The sequence below is a fragment of the Moschus berezovskii genome, chromosome 20 (genome assembly GCF_049115385.1).
Source record: "Moschus berezovskii isolate FMDL1 chromosome 20, NW_MosBer_1.0, whole genome shotgun sequence".
Lineage (NCBI taxonomy): Eukaryota > Metazoa > Chordata > Mammalia > Artiodactyla > Moschidae > Moschus > Moschus berezovskii.
Genome location: NC_142479.1, coordinates 20,797,307 through 20,818,242, shown reverse-complemented (window position 1 = coordinate 20,818,242; position 20,936 = coordinate 20,797,307). Strand labels below are relative to the sequence as shown.

General features: G+C 42.4%; 1 protein-coding gene across 1 annotated transcript; it reads right to left on the bottom strand.

Annotated features, from left to right (window-relative positions):
* Positions 1-15,843: 15,843 nt before the first annotated feature.
* Positions 15,844-16,779, bottom strand: LOC129536532 (olfactory receptor 4D1-like). Its single transcript, XM_055395512.2, has one exon. The coding sequence runs from the start codon at positions 16,777-16,779 to the stop codon at positions 15,844-15,846; it is 936 nt and encodes a 311-aa protein (XP_055251487.2).
* Positions 16,780-20,936: the final 4,157 nt, after the last annotated feature.

The window sequence follows — 20,936 nt, the reverse complement described above, 5'->3', positions numbered from 1 at the left end:
CCCCAACCAGTAATGCTGAAGAAGCTGAAGTTAATCGGTTCTATGAAGACCTACAAGACCTTTTAGAACTAACACCCAAAAAAGATGTCCTTTTCATTATCGGGGACTGGAATGCAAAAGTAGGAAGTCAAGAAACACCTGGAGTAACTGGAAAATTTGGCCTTGGAGCACGGAATGAAGCAGGGCAAAGGCTAATAGAGTTTTGTCAAGAGAATTAACTGGTCATAGCAAACACCCTCTTCCAACAACACAAGAGAAGACTCTACACATGGACATCACCAGATGGTCAACACCGAAATCAGATGGATTATATTCTTTGCAGCCAAAGATGGAGAAGCTGTATACAGTTAGCAAAAACAAGACCAGGAGCTGACTGTGGCTCAGATCATGAACTCCTTATTGCGAAGTTCAGACTTAAATTGAAGAAAGTAGGGAAAACCACTAGACCATTCAGATATGACCTCAATCAAATCCCTTATGATTATACAGTGGAAGTGAGAAATAGATTTAAGGGACTAGATCTGATAGATAGAGTGCCTGATGAACTCTGGACGGAGGTTCGTGACATTGTACAGGAGACAGGGACCAAGACCATCCCCATGGAAAAGAAATGCAAAAGAGCGAAATGGCTGTCTGAGGAGGCCTTACAAATAGCTGTGAAAATAAGAGAAGCGAAAAGCAAAGGAGAAAAGGAAAGATATAAGCATCTGAATGCAGAGTTCCAAAGAATAACAAGGAGAGATAAGAAAGACTTCCTCAGTGATCAATGCAAAGAAATAGAGGAAAACAACAGAATAGGAAAAACAAGAGACCTCTTCAAGAAAATTAGAGATTCCAAGGGAACATTTCATGCAAAGATGGGCTCGATAAAGGACAGAAATGGTATGGACCTAACAGAAGCAGAAGATATTAAGAAGAGGTGGCAAGAATACACAGAAGAACTGTACAAAAAAGATCTTCCCGACCAAGATAGTCACGATAACGTGATCACTGACCTAGAGCCAGACATCTTGGAATGTGAAGTCAGGTGGGCCTTAGAAAGCATCACTACTAACAAAGCTGGTGGAGGTGATGGAATTCCAGTTGAGCTATTACAAGTCTTGAAAGATGATGCTGTGAAAGTGCTGCACTCAATATGCCAGCAGATTTGGAAAACTCAGCAGTGGCCACAGGACTGGAAGAGGTCAGTCTTCATTCCAATCCCAAAGAAAGGCAATGCCAAAGAATGCTCAAACTACCGGACAATTGCCCTCATCTCACACGCTAGCAAAGTCATGCTCAAAATTCTCCAAGCCAGGCTTCAGCAATATGTAAACCGTGAACTCCCAGATGTTCAAGCAGGTTTTAGAAAAGGCAGAAGCACCAGAGATCAAATTGCCAACATCCGCTGGATCATGGACAAAGCAAGAGAGTTTCAGAAAAACATCTATTTCTGCTTCATTGACTATGCCAAAGCCTTTGACTGTGTCGATCACAATAAACTGTGGAACATTCTGAAAGAGATGGGAATACCAGACCACCTGACCTGCCTCTTGAGAAACCTGTATGCAGGTCAGGAAGCAACAGTTAGAACTGGACATGGAACAACAGACTGGTTCCAAATAGGAAAAGGTGTACGTCAAGGTTGTATATTGTCACCTTGCTTATTTAACTTATATGCAGAGTACATCATGAGGAACGCTGGCTGGAAGAAGCACAAGCTGGAATCAAGATTGCTGGGAGAAATATCAATAACCTCAGATATGCAGATGACACTACCCTTATGGCAGAAAGTGAAGAGGAACTCAAAAGCCTCTTGATGAAAGTGAAAGAGGAGAGTGAAAAGGTTGGTTTGAAGCTCAACATTCAGAAAACAAAGATCATGGCATCTGGTCCCATCACTTCATGGGAAATAGATGGAAAAACAGTGGAAACAGTGTCAGACTTTGTTTTTTGGGGCTCCAAAATCACTGCAGATGCTGATTGCAGCCATGAAATTAAAAGACGCTTACTCCTTGGAAGGAAAGTTATGACCAACCTTGATAGTATATTAAAAAGCAGAGACATTACTTTGCCAACCAAGGTCCGTCTAGTCAAGGCAATGGTTTTTCCCGTGGTCATGTATGGATGTGAGAGTTGGACTGTGAAGAAAGCTGATCGCCGAAGAATCGATGCTTTGGAACTGTGGTGTTGGAGAAGACTCTTGAGAGTCCCTTATACTGCAAGGAGATCCAACCAGTCCATTCTAAAGGAGATCAATCCTGGATGTTCATTGGAGGGACTGATGCTAACGCTGAAACTCCAATACTTTGGCCACCTCATGCGACGAGTTGACTCACTGGAAAAGACTCTGATGCTGGGAAAGGTTGGGGGCGGGAGGAGAAGGGGACGACGGAGAATGAGATGGCTGGATGCCATCACCGACTCTGTGGACATGAGTTTGAGTGTACTCCGGGAGTTGGTGATGGACAGGGAGGCCTGGCGTGCTGTGATTCATGGGGTCGCGGAGAGTCGGACACGACTGAGCAACTGAACTGAACTGAACTGAACTGAATACAAGGAGAGAGACACGGGAAGATATTGAAACAAAAGACATAGAGTAGACAAAGGAATAAAGAGGATGAGATTAAGATTACGGAGGAGAAAGGAAAGGGAATGACAAGGTGGAGCGGCAGGAGATGGGAGGGAACAAAGGTGAAGGAGGATAGGGAGGTGAGAGACAGAGGTGACAGTTGAGGGCTAAGTGACCTCCCCACTTCTCTGCCATGCCTCAGTCCCCTCACTCACCTGCCCCCGCAATATATTGTCCAGCAGAGGTCACTTTAGTCCCACCCTTCTGCTTCCATCTGTATCCGCTCCAGTTCATCTTCTACATCACTGTCACAAAGACCTTTCTAAACACATATCTGATCCTACCTCATTGTAATCTTTTAATGACTATTGAGGACCCACAGCTTAAAACCCAGACTCTTAGAAACTGCCTAACTTGCTTTGTGGGTTAATTCAGGGTAGGAAAATACACTTCCATACGTGCACGCAACTCCCTCTCAGTGCGTCACACCAAGCTCTAAGATGTAGGCTCCATCTACCTTTCTCATCAGCATCCCTGTTACCCAGGAACTGGTTGCTGTTCAAGGAATCCATGGTCTCTCGCACATGTTGTATGCTTGGTTATTTCTGCAGTTTGGGAATGAATTCTATTTCCTGAAGTACCTTCTGTAACTTTCTCAACTTAGAAGATTCAGATATCACCTTCTCCGTGACTCCTCCAATTCTCCCATGCAGAATTAATCCCTAACTTCTCTGGATTCAAATAATATTTTCTAAATATTTCCTTTATACATTTATCATATTGTTGTCCCTTTGAATGAGACTGTAAACTCAATAACTTATTCATCCCAACACCTATAATACCATCTCTGATTTAGAAGTGAACTCCGGGAGTTGGTGATGGACAGGGAGGCCTGACGTGCTGTGATTCATGGGGTCGCGGAGAGTCGGACATGACTGAGAGACTGAACTGAACTGAACTGAACTGAAAAAAGGTTTGGCCAAAGAATTGATGCTTTTGAACTGTGGTGCTGGAGAAGTCCCTTGGACTGCAAGGAAATCCAACCACTCCATCCTAAAGGAGACCAGTCCTGGGTGTTCATTGGAAGGACTGATGCTGAGGCTGAAACTTCAATACTTTAGCCACCTCATGCGAAGAGTTGACTCATTGGAAAAGACCCTGATGCTGGGAAAGATTGAGGGCAGGAGGAGAAGGGGACGATAGAGGATGAGATGGCTGGATGGCATCACCAACTCAATGCACATGAGTTTCGGTGAACTCTGGGAGTTGGTGATGGACAGGGAGGCCTGGTGTGTTGCGATTCATGGGGTTGCAAAGAGTCAGACACGACTGAACTGAACTGAACTGAAAGAAAGCTTTGCTAACATGATGTATTAGCAGATGATTATGTGATCTTGTTCAGTATGACCACGTGAAGAATTCTGTGGAGTATTCCATTATTATTTGCTTTATGTGATCTTGTTCAGTGTGGCCATGTAAAGAATTGTGTGGTGTATTATCATTTGCTCTCAGCATCCACCCTCTAAATCACATGACCAAGTTTTCACTTGGTTGTTGAAAGCCTGGTTTTGTACATGCAACTTGAGGAATCTATTTTTGGTACCTCATTTCCCCTGCATTACTTTCTGAAGCTTTCCTCACACTTCACCCTTACTATCATCAAGTCTAAATCTCTGCACTCTCCAGCAAGTGCATCTGGAAACTTCTTACAGCTGCTCTATCTACAGGTGAGAAAACCGTGGTCTCTTCAGCCTAGACTGGGAGACAGCCTTCAGGTCTTACATCTTGGAGATCTCTTCTCTGCAGATTTAGTTTCCCAGTCACTGCCCGTATGTCACCTATACAACAATGGGTGTGACCCATGGGGAAGAGAGAATGTCTTTGGGGAGAAACTACTGGACTCAGTTCTGGAAGCAGAGTTGGGCTGGGGGGAAGGGAGCAATGGGAGTAGTTAAAAAGTTGCTAAATGTCTCAAAAACACACATTCATTAAGAGTTATTCCTTGGGACCAAAAGAACAAGGACAATTCAATTTTATAGATTTGTAGAATGCAGGATTCTCAGGCCAAGATCTAGAAGGACGAGTCTCTTCAAAAGAAACAGACTCTGGGACTTTTAGAAGAACCCATTTCTTACCCAGTGATTCTCACTGTTGAGACAATGACTTGCAGAGCTTGTTGAAAAACAAATGACTGTGTCCCACTCCAGACTTTCTCATTCTGTTGGTCAATGAAAAGCCCAAGATTTTGCACTTGTAACAAGTTCTCAGATGATGCAGATGTCCCTGCTTCCAAAATCAAACTTTGAAAACCACAGACTTGCTTCTCAGCACAGGGACTGTTCTCTCTCTCCCGAAATCTTTCAGATAACTGATTGGATTTCTTTCGTTCTTCTTCACCTTCTTCTCCTCCTTCTTCCCTTTCTCCTTTTCTCCTACTTTGAAGCCTAATTAATTTTTATTTATGGATAGCCATAGATGGGCAAATGTGTACTATCTATGCAATAGAAACTTACTTTTCTGTAAACCTTGTCCTTTATTTTGTTCACCAAAGTCCCAGTATTGACTCACCACCAGTACCCAAGTCTACTACATCGTCTATAAAATGCCAGCATTCTTTACCTGTAAATTCTTCAGTTCAGTCGCTCAGTCGTGTCCGACTCTTTGCGACCACATGAATCGCAGCACACCAGGCCTCTCTGTCCATCACCAACTCCAAGAATCTACCCAAACTCATGTCCATCGAGTCGGTGATGCCATCCAGCCATCTCATTCTCTGTCGTCCCCTTTTCCTCCCGCCCCCAATCCCTCCCAGCATCAGGGTCTTTTCCAATGAGTCAATTCTTCGCATGAGGTGGCCAAAGTATTGGAGTTTCAGCTTTAGCATCAGTCCTTCCAATGAACACCCAGGACTGATCTCCTTTAGGATGGACTGGTTGGATCTTCTTACAGTCCAAGGGGCTCTCAAGAGTCATCTCCAACACCACAGTTCAAAAGCATCAATTCTTCGGTGATCAGCTTTCTTCATAGTCCAACTCTCACATCCATATATGACCATGGGAAAAACCATAGCCTTGACTAGATGGACCTTTGTTGGCAAAGGAATGTCTCTGCTTTTTAATATGCTATCTAGGTTGGTCATAACTTTCCTTCCAAGGAGTAAACGTCTTTTAATTTCATGGCTGCAATCAGCATCCACAGTGATTTTGGAGTCCCCAAAAAATAAAGTCTGACACTGTTTCCCCATCTATTTGCCATGAAGTGATGGGACCAGATGCCACGATCTTAGTTTTCTGAATGTTGAGCTTTAAGCCAACTTTTTCACTCTCCTCTTTCACTTTCATCAAGAGGCTTTTGAGTTCCTCTTCACTTTCTGCCATAAGGGTGGTGTCATCTGCATATCTGAGGTTATTGATATTTCTCCTAGCAATCTTAATTCCAGCCTGTGCTTCTTCCAGCCCAGCGTTTCTCATGATGTACTCTGCATTTAAGCAGGGTGACATATACAGGGTGACATAAGCAGGGTGACAATATACAGCTTTGATGTACTCCTTTTCCTATTTGGAACCAGTCTGTTGTTCCATGTCCAGTTCTAACTGTTGCTTCCTGACCTGCATACAGGCTTCTCAAGAGGCAGGTCAGGTGGCCTGGTATTCCCATCTCTTGAAGAATTTTCCACAGTTTCTTGTGATCCACACAGTCAAAAGCTTTGGCATAGTCAATGAAGCAGAAATAGATCCTTTTCCTGGAACTTTCTTGCTTTTTCGATGATTCAGCGGATGTTGGCAATTTGATCTCTGGTTCCTCTGCCTTTTTGAAAACCAGCTTGAACATCTGGAAGTTCACTGTTCACGTATTGCTGAAGCCTGGCTTGGAGATTTTTGAGCATGTCTTTACTAGTGTGTGAGATGAGTGCAATTGTGCGGTAGTTTGAGCATTCTTTGGCGTTGCCTTTCTTTGGGATTAGAATGAAAACTGACCTTTTCCAGTCCTGTGGCCACTGCTGAGTTTTCCAAATTTGCTGGCATATTGAGTGCAGCACTTTCACAATATCATCTTTCAGGATTTGAAATAGCTCCACTATAATTCCATCACCTCCACTAGCTTTGTTCGTAGTGATGCTTTCTAAGGCCCACTTGATTTCACATTCCAGGAAGTCTGGCTCTAGGTGAGTGATCACACCATTGTGATTATCTGGGTTGTGAAGATTTTTGTACAGTTCTTCTGTGTATTCTTGCCACCTCTTCTTAAGATCTTCTGCTTCTGTTAGGTCCATACCATTTCTGTCCCTTATCGAGCCCATCTTTGCATGAATTCTTACTGACTCTAATACAGGGACTGACGCAAGAAACAAATACAATGCTCATTATGAGGAATTGGTCAACCCTGGAATTAACTGACATTTTAAAACAGAAGTGCTGTTAAAAAAAAACTCATTTCTAAGACAGAGACCTCTGATCTGCATAAAACTTACAGGTTGGCCTGAAATATTTCACTGCAAATGTTTATTCCTGGTAAAATAGAGTATCTGCCTTTGGCAAGTGACAGTATTATGTGAAACTCTTCTACATACAAGAGGTGTAGATTTAAATATATATATATTATTTAGAGCTCTCAGTTCAGTTCAGTTCAGTTACTCAGTTGTGTCCGACTCTCCGCGACCCCATGAATCACAGCACACCAGGCCTCCCTGTCCATCACCAACTCCCAGAGTTCACTCAAACTCATGTCCACAGAGTCGGTGATGCCATCCAGCCATCTCATTCTCGGTCGTCCCCTTCTCCTCCCGCCCCCAACCTTTCCCAGCATCAGAGTCTTTTCCAGTGAGTCAATTCATCACATGAGGTGGCCAAAGTATTGCAGTTTCAGCTTTAGCATCAGTCCTTCCAATGAACACCCAGGATCGATCTCCCTTAGAATGGACTGGTTGGATCTCCTTGCGGTACAAGGGACTCTTAGAGCTCTGCTGCTGCTGCTGCTGCTAAGTCACTTCAGTCGTGTCCGACTCTGTGTGACCCCATAGACAGAAGCCCACCAGGCTCCCTCGTCCCTGGGATTCTCCAGGCAAGAACACTGGAGTGGGTTGCCATTTCCTTCTCCAATGTGTGAAAGTGAAAGTGAAGTCGCTCAGTCGTGTCCGACCCTTAGGGACCCCACGGACTGCAGGCTACCAGGCTCCTTCATCTCTAGTCCACTTTAAAATAGAACCACTAAGAAAAAGCTAATAAAATAAAATTGATTCACTTAGAAAAGCAGCCTTGGTTGATTCTGGGGAAGGGGACAGGATGTGTCCATCTCACTGATTATCACGTGGATGATTTTGATTCAGATTCTGATTTATATTTCAATAAGTGAAACTTGATATGTTCCAGTTTATATTTTCTGCTGTTTGAGCAAATGTTCACCAAACTTCATTTATTTACTGCATCCACCCACCAAAATAATGACCTCCAAACCCCAGAATTGGAGTCATTATGTTAAAGACCCAGTCATGGACAATGAACTGCGAAACTGATTTTCCTGTGTATAACACATCTAAGAAACTATATATTTGTCAGACTTAACTTCAAACTGCTTAATGAATGCAGGATACATTTAGAAGGTGCTTCATTTACCTCCTCATTAGGGAGCCCAGCATCACTGATGATTAAGGTCTCTCCCCTTGTGATGGTCCATTTTATGTGTCAGCTTGACTAGTCTATAGGTCTGAGTTATGCAAACATAATCTAAGTGCTGTTGGGAAGGTATTTTATATATATGATTGATTCTATTGCATAATCTGTTGGTTTTATTTATTTATTGGAATCAGTTGGTTTTATGTAAAGGAGACATTCCTAGCTAATCTAGACGTGCTCGATTCAATAAGCTAAAGGGTCTAAAGAACAGGACACAGGTTTCATGGAAGAAGATGAAATTCTGGACTGCACCTTCATACCTAAAAGCTCAAGTCTGCCCTTCCTATTGGCCAACCTACGTGTTTCATACTTACCTTGCCAGTCTCACAATCAGGTAAGGCATTCCTTGCAAGAAATTTCTCTTATTCTCTCTCTCTGACTCCATGGCGTGTGGATTACTTTGAGCTGAAAACAATCAAGGCTCAAAAGACTCAGGGAGAAACCTTGAGCTTTTCCTTCAGCTGCCTGAAGAATTTAGATAGAGGACCTGTTCCCATAATAAAGCTCTCATCAGAGACACATGCAAAGAATGTGGAATAAGTGTGAGTGGGGGTGGGGGTGGGGAAGGGGAAACAGGGCCTAGGGATCAGGGTCCACTCTGTGTTCCAATGTCTCTACATGGCCCAAAAAATATTTACTTTTCAAACACTTTCTTTTCCATTTCTATGTGAATTGTCTTTCTCCCTTTTCAAGTTCTACACCCCTTTCTCCAACATCCTCTTTTGTCTGTAGCTAACAACACAAGAGAAGACTCTACACATGGACATCACCAGATGGTCAACACCAAAATCAGACTGATTATATTCTTTGCAGCCAAAGATGGAGAAGCTCTATACAGTCAGCAAAAACAAGACCAGGAGCTGACTGTGGCTCCAATCATGAACTCCTTATTGCCAAATTCAGACTTAAATTGAGAAAGTATGGAAAACCACTAGACCATTCAGGTATGACCTAAATCAAATCCCTTATGATTATACAGTGAAAGTGAGAAATAGATTTAAGGGACTAGATCTGATAGATAGAGTGCCTGATGAACTGTGGACGGAGGTTTGTGACATTGTACAGGAGACAGAACACAAAACCATCCCCATGGAAAAGAAATGCAAAAAAGCAAAATGGCTGTCTGAGGAGGCCTTACAAATAGCTGTGAAAAGAAGAGAAGTGAAAAGCAAAGGAGAAAAGGAAAGATATAAGCATCTGAATGCAGAGTTCCAAAGAATAGCAAGGAGAGATAAGAAAGCCTTCCTCAGTGATCAATGCAAAGAAATAGAGGAAAACAACAGAATAGGAAAGACTAGAGATCTATTCTAGAAAACTAGAGATACCAAGAAAACATTTCATGCAAAGATGGGCTCGATTAAGGACAGAAATGGTGTGGACCTAACAGAAGCAGAAGATATTAAGAAGAGGTGGCAAGAATACACAGAAGAACTGTACAAAAAAGATCTTCACGACCAAGATAATCATGATTTGTGATCACTCACCTAGAGCCAGACATCTTGGAATGTGAAGTCAAGTGGGCCTTTAGAAACCCTCACTATGAACAAAGCTATTGGAGGTGATGGAATTCTAGTTGAGCTATTTCAAATCCTGAAAGATGATGCGTGAAAGTGCTGCACTCAATATGCCAGCAAATTTGGAAAACTCAGCAGTGGCCATAGGACTGGAAAAAGTCAGTCTTCATCCCAATCCCAAAGAACAGTAATGCCAAAGAATGCTCAAACTACTGCACAATTGCACTCATCTCACACACTAGTAAAGTCATGCTAAAAATTCTCCAAGCCAGGCTTCAGCAATATGTGAACCATGAAGTTCCAGATGTTCAAGCTGGTTTTTGAAAAGGCAGAGGAACCAGAGATCAAATTGCCAACATCCACTGGATCATCGAAAAAGCAAGAGAGTTCCAGAAAAACATCTATTTCTGCTTCATTGACTACGCCAAAGCCTTTGACTGTGTGGATCACAAGAAACTGTGGAAAATTCTTCAAGAGATGGGAATACCAGACCACCTGACCTGTCTCTTGAGAAGCCTGCATGCAGGTCAGGAAGCTACAGTTAGAACTGGACATGGAACAACAGACTGGTTCCAAACAGGAAAAGGAGTATGTCAAGGTTGTATATTGTCACCGTGTTTATTTAACTTATATGCAGAGTACATCATGAGGAACGCTGGGCTGGAAGAAGCACAAGTTGGAATCAAGATTGCTGGTAGAAATATCAATAACCTCAGATATGCAGATGACACCACCCTTATGGCAGAAAGTGAAGAGGAACTAAAAAGCCTCTTGATGAAAGTGAAAGAGGAGAGTGAAAAAGTTGGCTTAAAGCTCAACATTCAGAAAACTAAGATCATGGCATCTGGTCCCATCACTTCATGGGAAATAGATGGGGAAACAGTGGAAACAGTGTCAGACTTTATTTCTGGGGACTCCAAAATCACTGCGGATGCTGATTGCAGACATGAAATTAAAAGACGCTTACTCCTTGGAAGGAAAGTTATGACCAACATAGACAGCATATTAAAAAGCAGAGACATTCCTTTGCCAACAAAGGTCCATCTAGTCAAGGCTATGGTTTTTCCCATGGTCATGTATGGATGTGAGAGTTGGACTGTGAAGAAAGCTGATCACCAAAGAATCGATGCTTTTGAACTGTGGTGTTGGAGAAGACTCTTAAGAGTCCATTGGACTGCAAGGAGATCCAACCAGTCCATTCTAAAGGAGATCAGTCCTGGGTGTTCACTGGAAGGGCTGATGCTTAAGCTGAAACTCCAATACTTTGGCCACCTCAATGTGAAGAGTTGACTCACTGGAAAAGACTCTGATGCTGGGAGGGATTGGGGGCAGGAAGAGAAGGGGATGGCTGAGAATGAGATGGCTGGATGGCATCACCGACTCGATGGCCATGAGTTTGAGTGAACTCCAGGAGTTGGTGATAGACAGAGAGGCCTGGTGTGCTGTGATTCATGAGGTCACAAAGAGTCGGATATGACTGAGCGACTGAACTGAAATGAAATGAACTGAAAGATGGTGTTTAAGGTGAAGGTTTCAGTCATTTTTATGGGTTACTCAGGTTGCCTGGGTCTCTCCCATGTGTACATGTTCTCAAACCTTGCTGGCCTTTTTCCCATTAAACTATCTCATGTCAGTTTCCTTTATAGTTCCAGCAGGAGAACCTGTAAGGGTAGAGGAAAAATTTTCTTCTTTCCCATCATTTCCATATCATACTGGAACTAAAAGTGGTGTCTGGCTGCTCATTACTGAAAAGTCAATGAAGAGGCAAGATTGGTGGAAAGGCGAGTTTGCTTTACTTTGGATATTGGCAACTTGTCGGGGTGGGGAAGGGAAGGAGCACTTCTACTCAAAGGTCAACTGCCTCCCCCATCAACAAGAGATTTTATAGATGGAAAGAGGGACCTACAAGGAGAAACAGCAAGTCAACTCTGACAGGCATCTTCCAATTAGTCATATGGTGTTCTGAAAAGTGTCATTTTGATTATTTTAGGTACAATTAGTCTTCAGTTCCAGAATCTGTCTGTTTCCATTTTCTTGAGGCCAATTCTTGGAATTGTGGCAGATTATGTCATGGCTTCAGTCTGGTCATAACTTCTTCCACATGGTAGAGATTTTAGTATCTACAAGATAGCTCACAGGATACGGCTCAGAAAATTATTTACAGGTCCTTGACTATGTTTAATGACTAATATATAATTATTTAGTCTTTTTGGACTGTTCTCCTTTGTTTCTATATTTTATCACTTCTTTGATTAAACTTATTATTCTTTGGCTAAAGTTTTTCCACTAACAAAAGACAGACGAAGGACATGGAGGGCAAGGACTAGGGTCCTGCTCCATTTCCGTACTGGTTCTGTTCCTCTAGCAGAACCCTAACTGATACACCACTTCTAATGGATCATATATGACGTAAGCCTCATCAGCAAATTTATTAAGGTCTTTCTCTTACACTTAAATCATCCCTGAGTTCGACTATAAATACAAGTGGGATGGCAAGATCAAGAAATTAATGAGGCTGAGAAGAAGCAAAGTCATCTCTGGACCATAACATTTTTTTCTGGATCATAATTAATCTACCATCACTGGAATGACTTATAGCCTTCCATCAACAACTTTGAAGAGAGTTGCTTTCACTAATCATATAAATAAAGTAACTGAAGAGTAGCACTTGACCTCATTTAGGGTCAAAAATTTTTATTTTGAGTTGAGTCAAATTCACATCATAAACACAGCAGAACTTCCATGAGAGATGTCTTAAAGGTATAAATTCTCATGGGAAGAGCTGTATTCATTGAGGCTTCTGTTTGGGATGAGCAGATCTGTTGTTTTGTCAGAGGATCCCTGAATGCCAGTTTGGGAATATGGTCAATTTGGGAAGATGGCCAGTTTGGAAAGATGGCCTGGACTATTTCTGTGGAGCTATTTAAGTTCAGTTCAGTTCAGTCATTCAGTCGTGTCCGACTCTTTGCGACCCCATGAATCACAGCACGCCAGGCCTCCCTGTCCATCACCAACTCCCGGAGTTCACTCAAACTCATGTCCATCGAGTCAGTGATGCCATCCAGCCATCTCATTCTCTGTCGTCCCCTTCTCCTCCTGCCCCCAATCCCTCCCAGCATCAGTTCAGTTCAGTTCAGTCACTCAGTCGTGTCCGACTCTCCGCGACCCCATGAATCACAGCACGCCAGGCCTCCCTGTCCATCACCAACTCCCGGAGTTCACTCAAACTCATGTCCACAGAGTCGGTGATGCCATCCAGCCATCTCATTCTCGGTCGTCCCCTTCTCCTCCCGCCCCAAACCTTTCCCAGCATCAGAGTCTTTTCCAGTGAGTCAACTCGTCACATGAGGTGGCCAAAGTATTGCAGTTTCAGCTTTAGCATCAGTCCTTCCAATGAACACCCAGGATCGATCTCCCTTAGAATGGACTGGTTGGATCTCCTTGCAGTCCAAGGGACTCTCAAGAGTCTTCTCCAACACCACAGTTCAAAAGCATCAATTCTTCGGCGATCAGCTTTCTTCACAGTCCAACTCTCACATCCATACATGACCACGGGAAAAACCATAGCCTTGACTAGACGGACCTTTGTTGGCAAAGTAATGTCTCTGCTTTTTAATATATTATCAAGGTTGGTCATAACTTTCCTTCCAAGGAGTAAGCGTCTTTTAATTTCATGGCTGCAATCAGCATCTGCAGTGATTTTGGAGCCCAAAAAAATAAAGTCTGACACTGTTTCCACTGTTTTTCCATCTATTTCCCATGAAGTGATGGGACCAGATGCCCAGCATCAGTATCTCTAAATAAAATCCTTCTGATTTTTCTGTAAAGACTTAGATATTGGAGCTCTGCATAAGGATGGGAAAGAGCCCACTGGCTTGGGTGTGTGCTATCTACTTCACCTTAGGTTCACTAGGCCCACTTAATGTCTTAATGTTACTTGTCAGTTCATTTAGGCATTTGACTTTATGACCTTGTCCATGACAAACTTTGTTCATTGTCAAGATTTCTGACTCTCATGTCTACCATCCTGCTATCAGGGGCTTCTACCCATACGGCTGGCGCTGTTGATTGTCATTTCCAATCCCCTTCTTTCTGGATTAAATAACCAGCCATTCACTTTCCATCCTCCCCTGTAGATTGGGGTGACTATATGACCCAAGTTTCTGGCCAACAAGTCGTAAGGGAATTCTGCTGGAATGTGGGAATGGTACTAGGAAAAAAAAATTTCATCCCAGGGTTTTCAGAAAATTACATGAATGCCCTTCATCTTCCTTCTTGCTGAACTATTTGGATATAAAGGTATGATAATTGTAGTTTTAACAGCCACATTGCCATCATGATGGGAAAGACAGGGAATTATAGAGCAGGCAACCCAGGCTCCTAAAATGTTAGAACCGAAGAATCAGCTGACTCTAGAATTGCCTATCCTCTAATCTCTATAAGTGAGATAATCTCATTCTTTAAGCCGTTGTGATTTGGTTATGCTGCTACTTGCAATCAACAGCATCCTAATGGATATATATTTCAAAGAGGACTATCACAGTGTCCAAAAGAGCTCACACCCTCCCATAGAGTTGTGTGTCATATGTTGAGCATCACATTTCATAAGGCATGTGGTCACATGAGAGCAAATATAGAGGAGATGGTCAGGATGTTGGAATCAGGAAACCTGTCACAATGGGAACAATTGAACGAATGTAGATGCTGCATCTGGAGAAGAGACAAATTAGAAGATGAGAAAAGTACTGTCAAATATTTAAAGGGCTTTACCATGAATGGGAAACACTGTTCTGTGGGACCTCCCAGATCAAACATGACAGAGTTCATTTCCTCTCCTGTCATCTCACCCACTGCGAATGGGGAGAAATGTGTGAAATGGGGCAAGGATGAACTACTCGAAGCTGCCATGATGGCTTGGAGAGCCATAACTTTTATTTCCTGGATGGGATTGTTGCTGGGAGGGAAGCAGGAAACGTTTTTATTATCTTCTTAACTTTGGAGCAATGTTATACACTGCCCAAGACTTTAACAAAGGGAAACATACCTCAAAGAGATGGGGTAAATAAATACTGGTTATACAGAGACAAATGAAAAGATCTGAACTTGAAAGGGAAAGAACAGGGTGCAGGAAAAAGTAGAAATGCTTATCTGAATAGGATAATGTCTAGGTGCTAAGAGGATTTAAAGATGAATACAGCTCAATCCTCAACCCCAAGAAAGCCCTCATTCCAAGGCAGGAAGTCAAAGAGAAGGGCAAAACCCCATGAGGTGGCAGCTTTGGACTGAACCTATAGCTAAATCAGGACCACTAATAGATATGGCCCTGCCCTCTCTGGCTTTGGTTCCCCAAACATACTACAGCATCCTCCTCTTAGCCATATCATGCAAGTGATGTAAAGACTGTGTGCAGAAAGCAAAACAGTTCTCAGATTATCCAAGGAGCATTTGGTAGAAAAGGAACAAATCAAAGGAAAATACTCTTATGGGAAATATTTAGACGATATTAAAAATGAAAAAAATTATATAATAACTCATTGTTTATGAACAAATATTAAAAAATAAGACTACTTCCAAAATACCACCATGGAGAGTGAGGCATAGAGGCAGGGAACAGGGGAAAAAAATGTGATTGCTCTAGAATTCAGATGAAAGTGTTGGCCATTCATCACAGATATTCATCCACAGATGAGGAATTCTCCAAGTTTTCCCTTGTGATTATATGAGACCCTGAATTTCAAATTCCATCCACATCTCCTGCCTTGAAACTTGGAGTCAGAGGAACCGTCTATTGATCAGGCTCTGCCCCTCACTTGCTCTTCTTCATTGAGCAAGTCAGTTCTCTCTGAGTTTTTTCACTTACAAATTGTTTAATATAATAATAACATACCCACTGTCAGTTTTCTGAGAATGGGACAAAAGTGTAAAAGTGCCTAACACAACACCTGACACAGGAGAAGGTCTGTAGAAATACTAGCTTAATCTTAACTGCCACACTCAATAAATATTTTTCTTCACTTCTCACATGAAAAAACAAAAGTTCAGAGGGAAGATCTGTCATTTGAAGTCAACCGATTTTAAGTTCACTTCCTGCTGGAAATCACTCAGTTCAGTTCAGTTCAGTCCCAGCTAGGCGCTTGCTTAATCTCTTCATGGCTGCCTGCATCTCCTGGTTCCTCAGGGTGTAGATGATGGGATTGAACATGGGGGTCAAGACAGTGTAGCTGATGGATGCTGTCTTGTCCATGGGGAATGGAGTGAAGGGCCGAGCGTAGATATAGATACAGGGAATGAAGATCATAGACACAACTATGATGTGGGTGGTGCAGGTGGAAGCTGCCTTCCTCCTCGCCTGCCCTGAGTGGGACCTCAGCATCACCAAGATGGCAGTGTAAGAGATCAGAAGGAGGAGGAACCAGATAAAGACCAGCATCCCACTGTTGGAGATCATAAGGAACTCCAGGAGGGAGGTATCTGTGCAGGCAAGCCTCAGCACTTGTGGAACATCACAGTAGAAATTATCTAGGATGTTGGGGCCACAAAAAGGCAATGGGAGCATCAGAATCAGTTGGACAATGGAGTGGACAAAGCCCCCTACCCAGGCAGCAACCACCAGCCCCACACACACACGAGTGTTCATGATGGTGATGTAGTGAAGGGGCCGGGAGATGGCTATGTAGCGGTCATAGGCCATCACTGAGAGGAAGAAGACAGTCCCACCTCCCAAGAGGTGGAAGAAGAAGATCTGGGTCATACAGCCCTGGTAGGAGATGGTCTTGGTCTCATGCAAGAAGTCCACTAACATCTTTGGAGAAGTGACTGTGGAATAGCAGAGGTCTATGACAGCAAGATTTCGCAGCAGGAAATACATAGGTGTGTGGAGCCTGGAATCAGAGGTCACCGTGATCATGACAAGGAGGTTTCCCACGACAGTGGTGGTGTAGACAAACAGGAACACCGGAAACAAGAAGAGCTGGAGCTCCTGAGTCTGTGAGAGTCCCAGGAGGACAAATTCTGATACACATGTGAGGTTCCCTGATGCCATGGTGTCTTCTCCATACACCTAAGTAACACAAATGACAGACCTCTGTCTGAAGTTGCTGCTCACCTTTCAAGAGCTCAGGGGCTCAAAATGATTTGTCCAAGTCCAGAAGATGGACATTCTCATGTGCATATCATAATACCAGGTGCTGATCTAAGTAGTCCTTCTCTAGACGGTTCACTAATTGGTGCTGGAATACATATTCATGAAATAGCTTAAAGCCATCAAAAGACACGTGCAACCTGCCCTTCAAATACTCAGTGTAACATCATGGTAGCAAGACACTTGGAGTCCAATAGAAACAGTCAAAATTCCAAGCTTCTACATCCTTGAGATTTGACCTTCAGCAAGTTACTTAATCTGAGTCTTAGATTCTACATCTATAAGAAAATGTTTTCCCTATGAATTGTCTAAGGAATTAAATAAAATAATACTTAAATTCTGTAGAACAGTATCTGGAATAATAAATGGTAGTCAGTCTCCTCTGTATAGTTTCCTACTCTAAAGACCTCCTCCCTTTTTCCAGTCTTTAATATCAATACATTTTTGCAACAGTAGTTTTTTATGCAACAGTTAGCACATCATAATGTTAACAAACATTTCATTTGTCTGTGATTTTCCTCCACTATTGAACCATACTGTGTTACAGACATAGGTCTTGATTTCACAATTTGTATCCTTGCGCATGATAGGTACCTGATGTTAACTGCTTTTGTTGTTCAGTTGCTAAGTCGTGTCCAACTCTTTGTGGCCCTGTGGACTGCATCATGCCAGGCTTCATTGTCCTCCACTATCTCCCGGAGTTTGCTCAAATTCATGTCCACTGAGTCAGTAGTGCTATCTAACCATCTCATCCTCTGCCGACCCCTTCTTCTTTTACTTTCAATCTTTCCCAGAATCAGAATCTCTGGGTTCATAAAAAGCTATTCTAGGTACAGGTCCCAGAAGGGGAGCCTCTAGACACTGTTGCACCCTGTGATATTTCATGTCTCCCCATCCCCAAGTGTAGGTGGCTCCTTACTGGGTAAGACCCCCGAGATCACAGGTAGATACAAGAGTCAGAGGAGTAACTACTTCATTAGTGGAGAAACAAACGATGAATATATTGCTGGAAGACTAGAACTCTTCTGAAAGGACAGCAATTCCAGAAAATGATACTGAATCCAAGGGTACAAGAGAAAAAATGTTGAAAAAATGGAAATAGATGAAAACTCTAAAGGAAGGAAGCAAACTATAAGGAAGCAAAAATAGGGGAATAAAATGAGTGAAGGAAGGAGAGATGGAAAGATGGTGGGGCAAGGGAGGAAATGTGAACAAAGGTGAAGAAGGACTCTCAGGCTGAGAGATAGAGGTGACAGGTGAGGGTCAGGTGTTCTCTTCTCCCCGCCTCATCTCAGCGCCCATCTCTTCCACTTGACCTCATGCATTCCATTATTGATCAGAGGTCACTCCCTTCTTACTTTTCACTTCAATTTGCTTTCACTCCACTCTTCCTTCTACAAAGCTGTCCATGGGACCTTTCTAAATGTTGATCCAATCACTTTCCTCTCTCACCTTTTATAGTGATGCTCACCAGAGCCCCTTAGAAGCCACATCCAATATTTTGTGGATCAAGTTAGGGGAGAAACACATACTTGCATTTGTACAAGCAACTCAGCTTGTCATACAGGGCTACAAAACATAACCTCCATACCTTTCTAATCAGTATCTCTACCTCTGATGAACGACATGCTCTTGTGGATTATAGTATTAAACATGATAACATATTTATTTATTTCCATGTTTGTTTCCTGAAATTTCCTTCCCTACCGTCTCATCTCAACCTTAGAAAAGCCCACCTTTAACGTTACCCTCTCTGTCACTCCTATTACCATTTCTCCCTTGCAGAAAAAATCCCATTGCTCAAGTTTCTTTAAACATTTTAAAACATAGCCCAATAAAGTTTATCATCATTTGTTTCCCTTTTCAGCTTCTCCCCTAAACCAACTATATCATGATTTCAGTATCTTAGTAACCTCAGAAATTGGAATGGCAACTCTGATAACAGCACATGCTCAGTGAATGTTGCCAAATAATGTATTAAGTAGGTGATGGATCATGTGCAGTATTTTTAATGATTTTAAGTATCCTGTTTCTTGTTTCATAAGGCCAGTTCTATGCTTGATTGCTGAAATTCCTGGGTTTTACACATAACATGAAGCTGCTGTATTAACGGCACAGTGCCCCCTCCAAATTACCCTCCAAGGCTCTCCTTTTTCAGACTTAGTACCATCAAGTCTATGACACTGGCTTATTCTCCTCACCTTCCAGCAGCTGTTTTAAAAAACCTAACTACTATTTTCCTATCAGCAGGTATGGAAACCCTCAGGCTCTCACCTTCCTTCAGCCCTTAGTGGAAGAAGAGAGTTCATGGGAGGTCCTCTCCATGCAGTCACACAGCTTCCTGATCTCTGCCATCACTCATACACATGACTCATGGGCATGGCCTTGGGGGAGAGGTAATCTCCTCGGGGAGAAATTATTGGACTGGGCTCAGGAAGCAGAGCTGGAAAGAGTCCTGCTGGGGATGAGGGAACAATGGAACCTGTTAATAAGTTTCTAGCCTCTCAAAAGCATTATTTGAAAGGCCATCTTGAAGCCAAAAAACAAAGAAGTAATAAAAAACAAAATAACAGAAGCTCCACAAAACAAAAACAAACAAAAACCCACCAAAGACACTGAAAATTGTCGAGGTTCATGATGTTGGGTAGGATACCAAGATCAGAAAGAACAGAACCTCTCCAAAAGAATCAAAAGCTCTGGGAGTTTTGGAAGGACCCATTAGATCACCTAGAATGGATATGAAGACTCAGAAATGCCCACACAGAATTTTTGATGCAGTAGGTCTTGGTTGAAGCATAAAAATTTGCATTTCAAACAAATTTTCAGGTGATGAAGATGATGCTTCTCTGAAACAACAGTTTGAGACTGACTGACTCTGAGTTTCACTGTTCTCTGTCAGCATGGTGGTGGTGGTTTAGGCCCTAAGTCATGTCCTACTCTTGTGACCCCATGGACTATGGCCCGCCAGGCTCCTCTGTCCATGGGATTTTCCAAGCAAGAATACTGGAGTGAGTTGTTATTTCCTTATCCAGGGGGACTTCCTAACTCAGGACTCAAACCTGGGCCTCCTGCAGGCAGATTCTTTACCCACTGAGCCACCAGGGAAGCTCATCAGCACAGTGAACAGTTCTTTCTCACATTACCAAAACAACTTGATTGATAGCTTACATTTAAAAAATTAATTGATCTTAATTTGGATGATGTCATAGGTGGGAAAATGTTTGTATGCTACATTGGAAACAAATCCTGTAAACCTTTTCATTTTGTCAACCAGATCCCAAGATTGATTCCTCATCCATATGCAATTATTGCACCATCTTAAAACTCTAGCACTCTTTATATATAAATTAGTACTCGATGAGATCCTTCCTTTCATATAAGCACAAGTACAGGAAATGTTTGTATTTTCTTAATATGATGAATTGTTTAGAATTGGAATTAACTGGCTTCAAAACCTCAGTGAACAATAAAAACTGATATTTCTTAAATAGCTTTCTATTCTACATGAGATTCCAGGTTGGTCTGAATTCTCTTGAAACAAATATTTATGCTTAGCAAAATGTAATCCCACTGGAATATTAAAAAATGTGAAGCTCTGTTTTTATTTTTCCCCAGGTGATGCTAGTGGTAAAGAATCCACCTGCCAATGCAGGAGACAAGAGACATGGGTTTGATCCCTGGGTCAGGAAGACCCCCTGGAGAAACTAAGATCATTGTATCTGGTCCCATCACTTCATGGCAAATAAAAGGGGAAACAGTGGAAACAGTGACAGACATAATTTTCTTGGGCTCCAAAATCACTGCAGATAGTGACTGCATCTATGAAATTAAAAGATACTTGCTCCTTGGAAGAAAAGCTGTGACCAACCTAGACAGAAAATTAAAAAGCAGAGACATTACTTTGCCAAGAAAGGTCTGTCCAGTCAAAGCTATGGTTTTTCCAGTAGTCATGTATGGATGTGAGAGTTGGACTATAAGGAAAGCTGAGTGCCGAAGAATTGATGCTTTTGAACTGTGGTGTTGGAGAAGACTCTTGGGAGTCCTTTGGACTGCAAGGA

Excerpts from the sequence above, each read along its gene's own strand:
- LOC129536532 (XM_055395512.2), bottom strand. The coding sequence starts at position 16,779 with ATGGCATCAGGGAACCTCACATGTGTATCAGAATTTGTCCTCCTGGGA.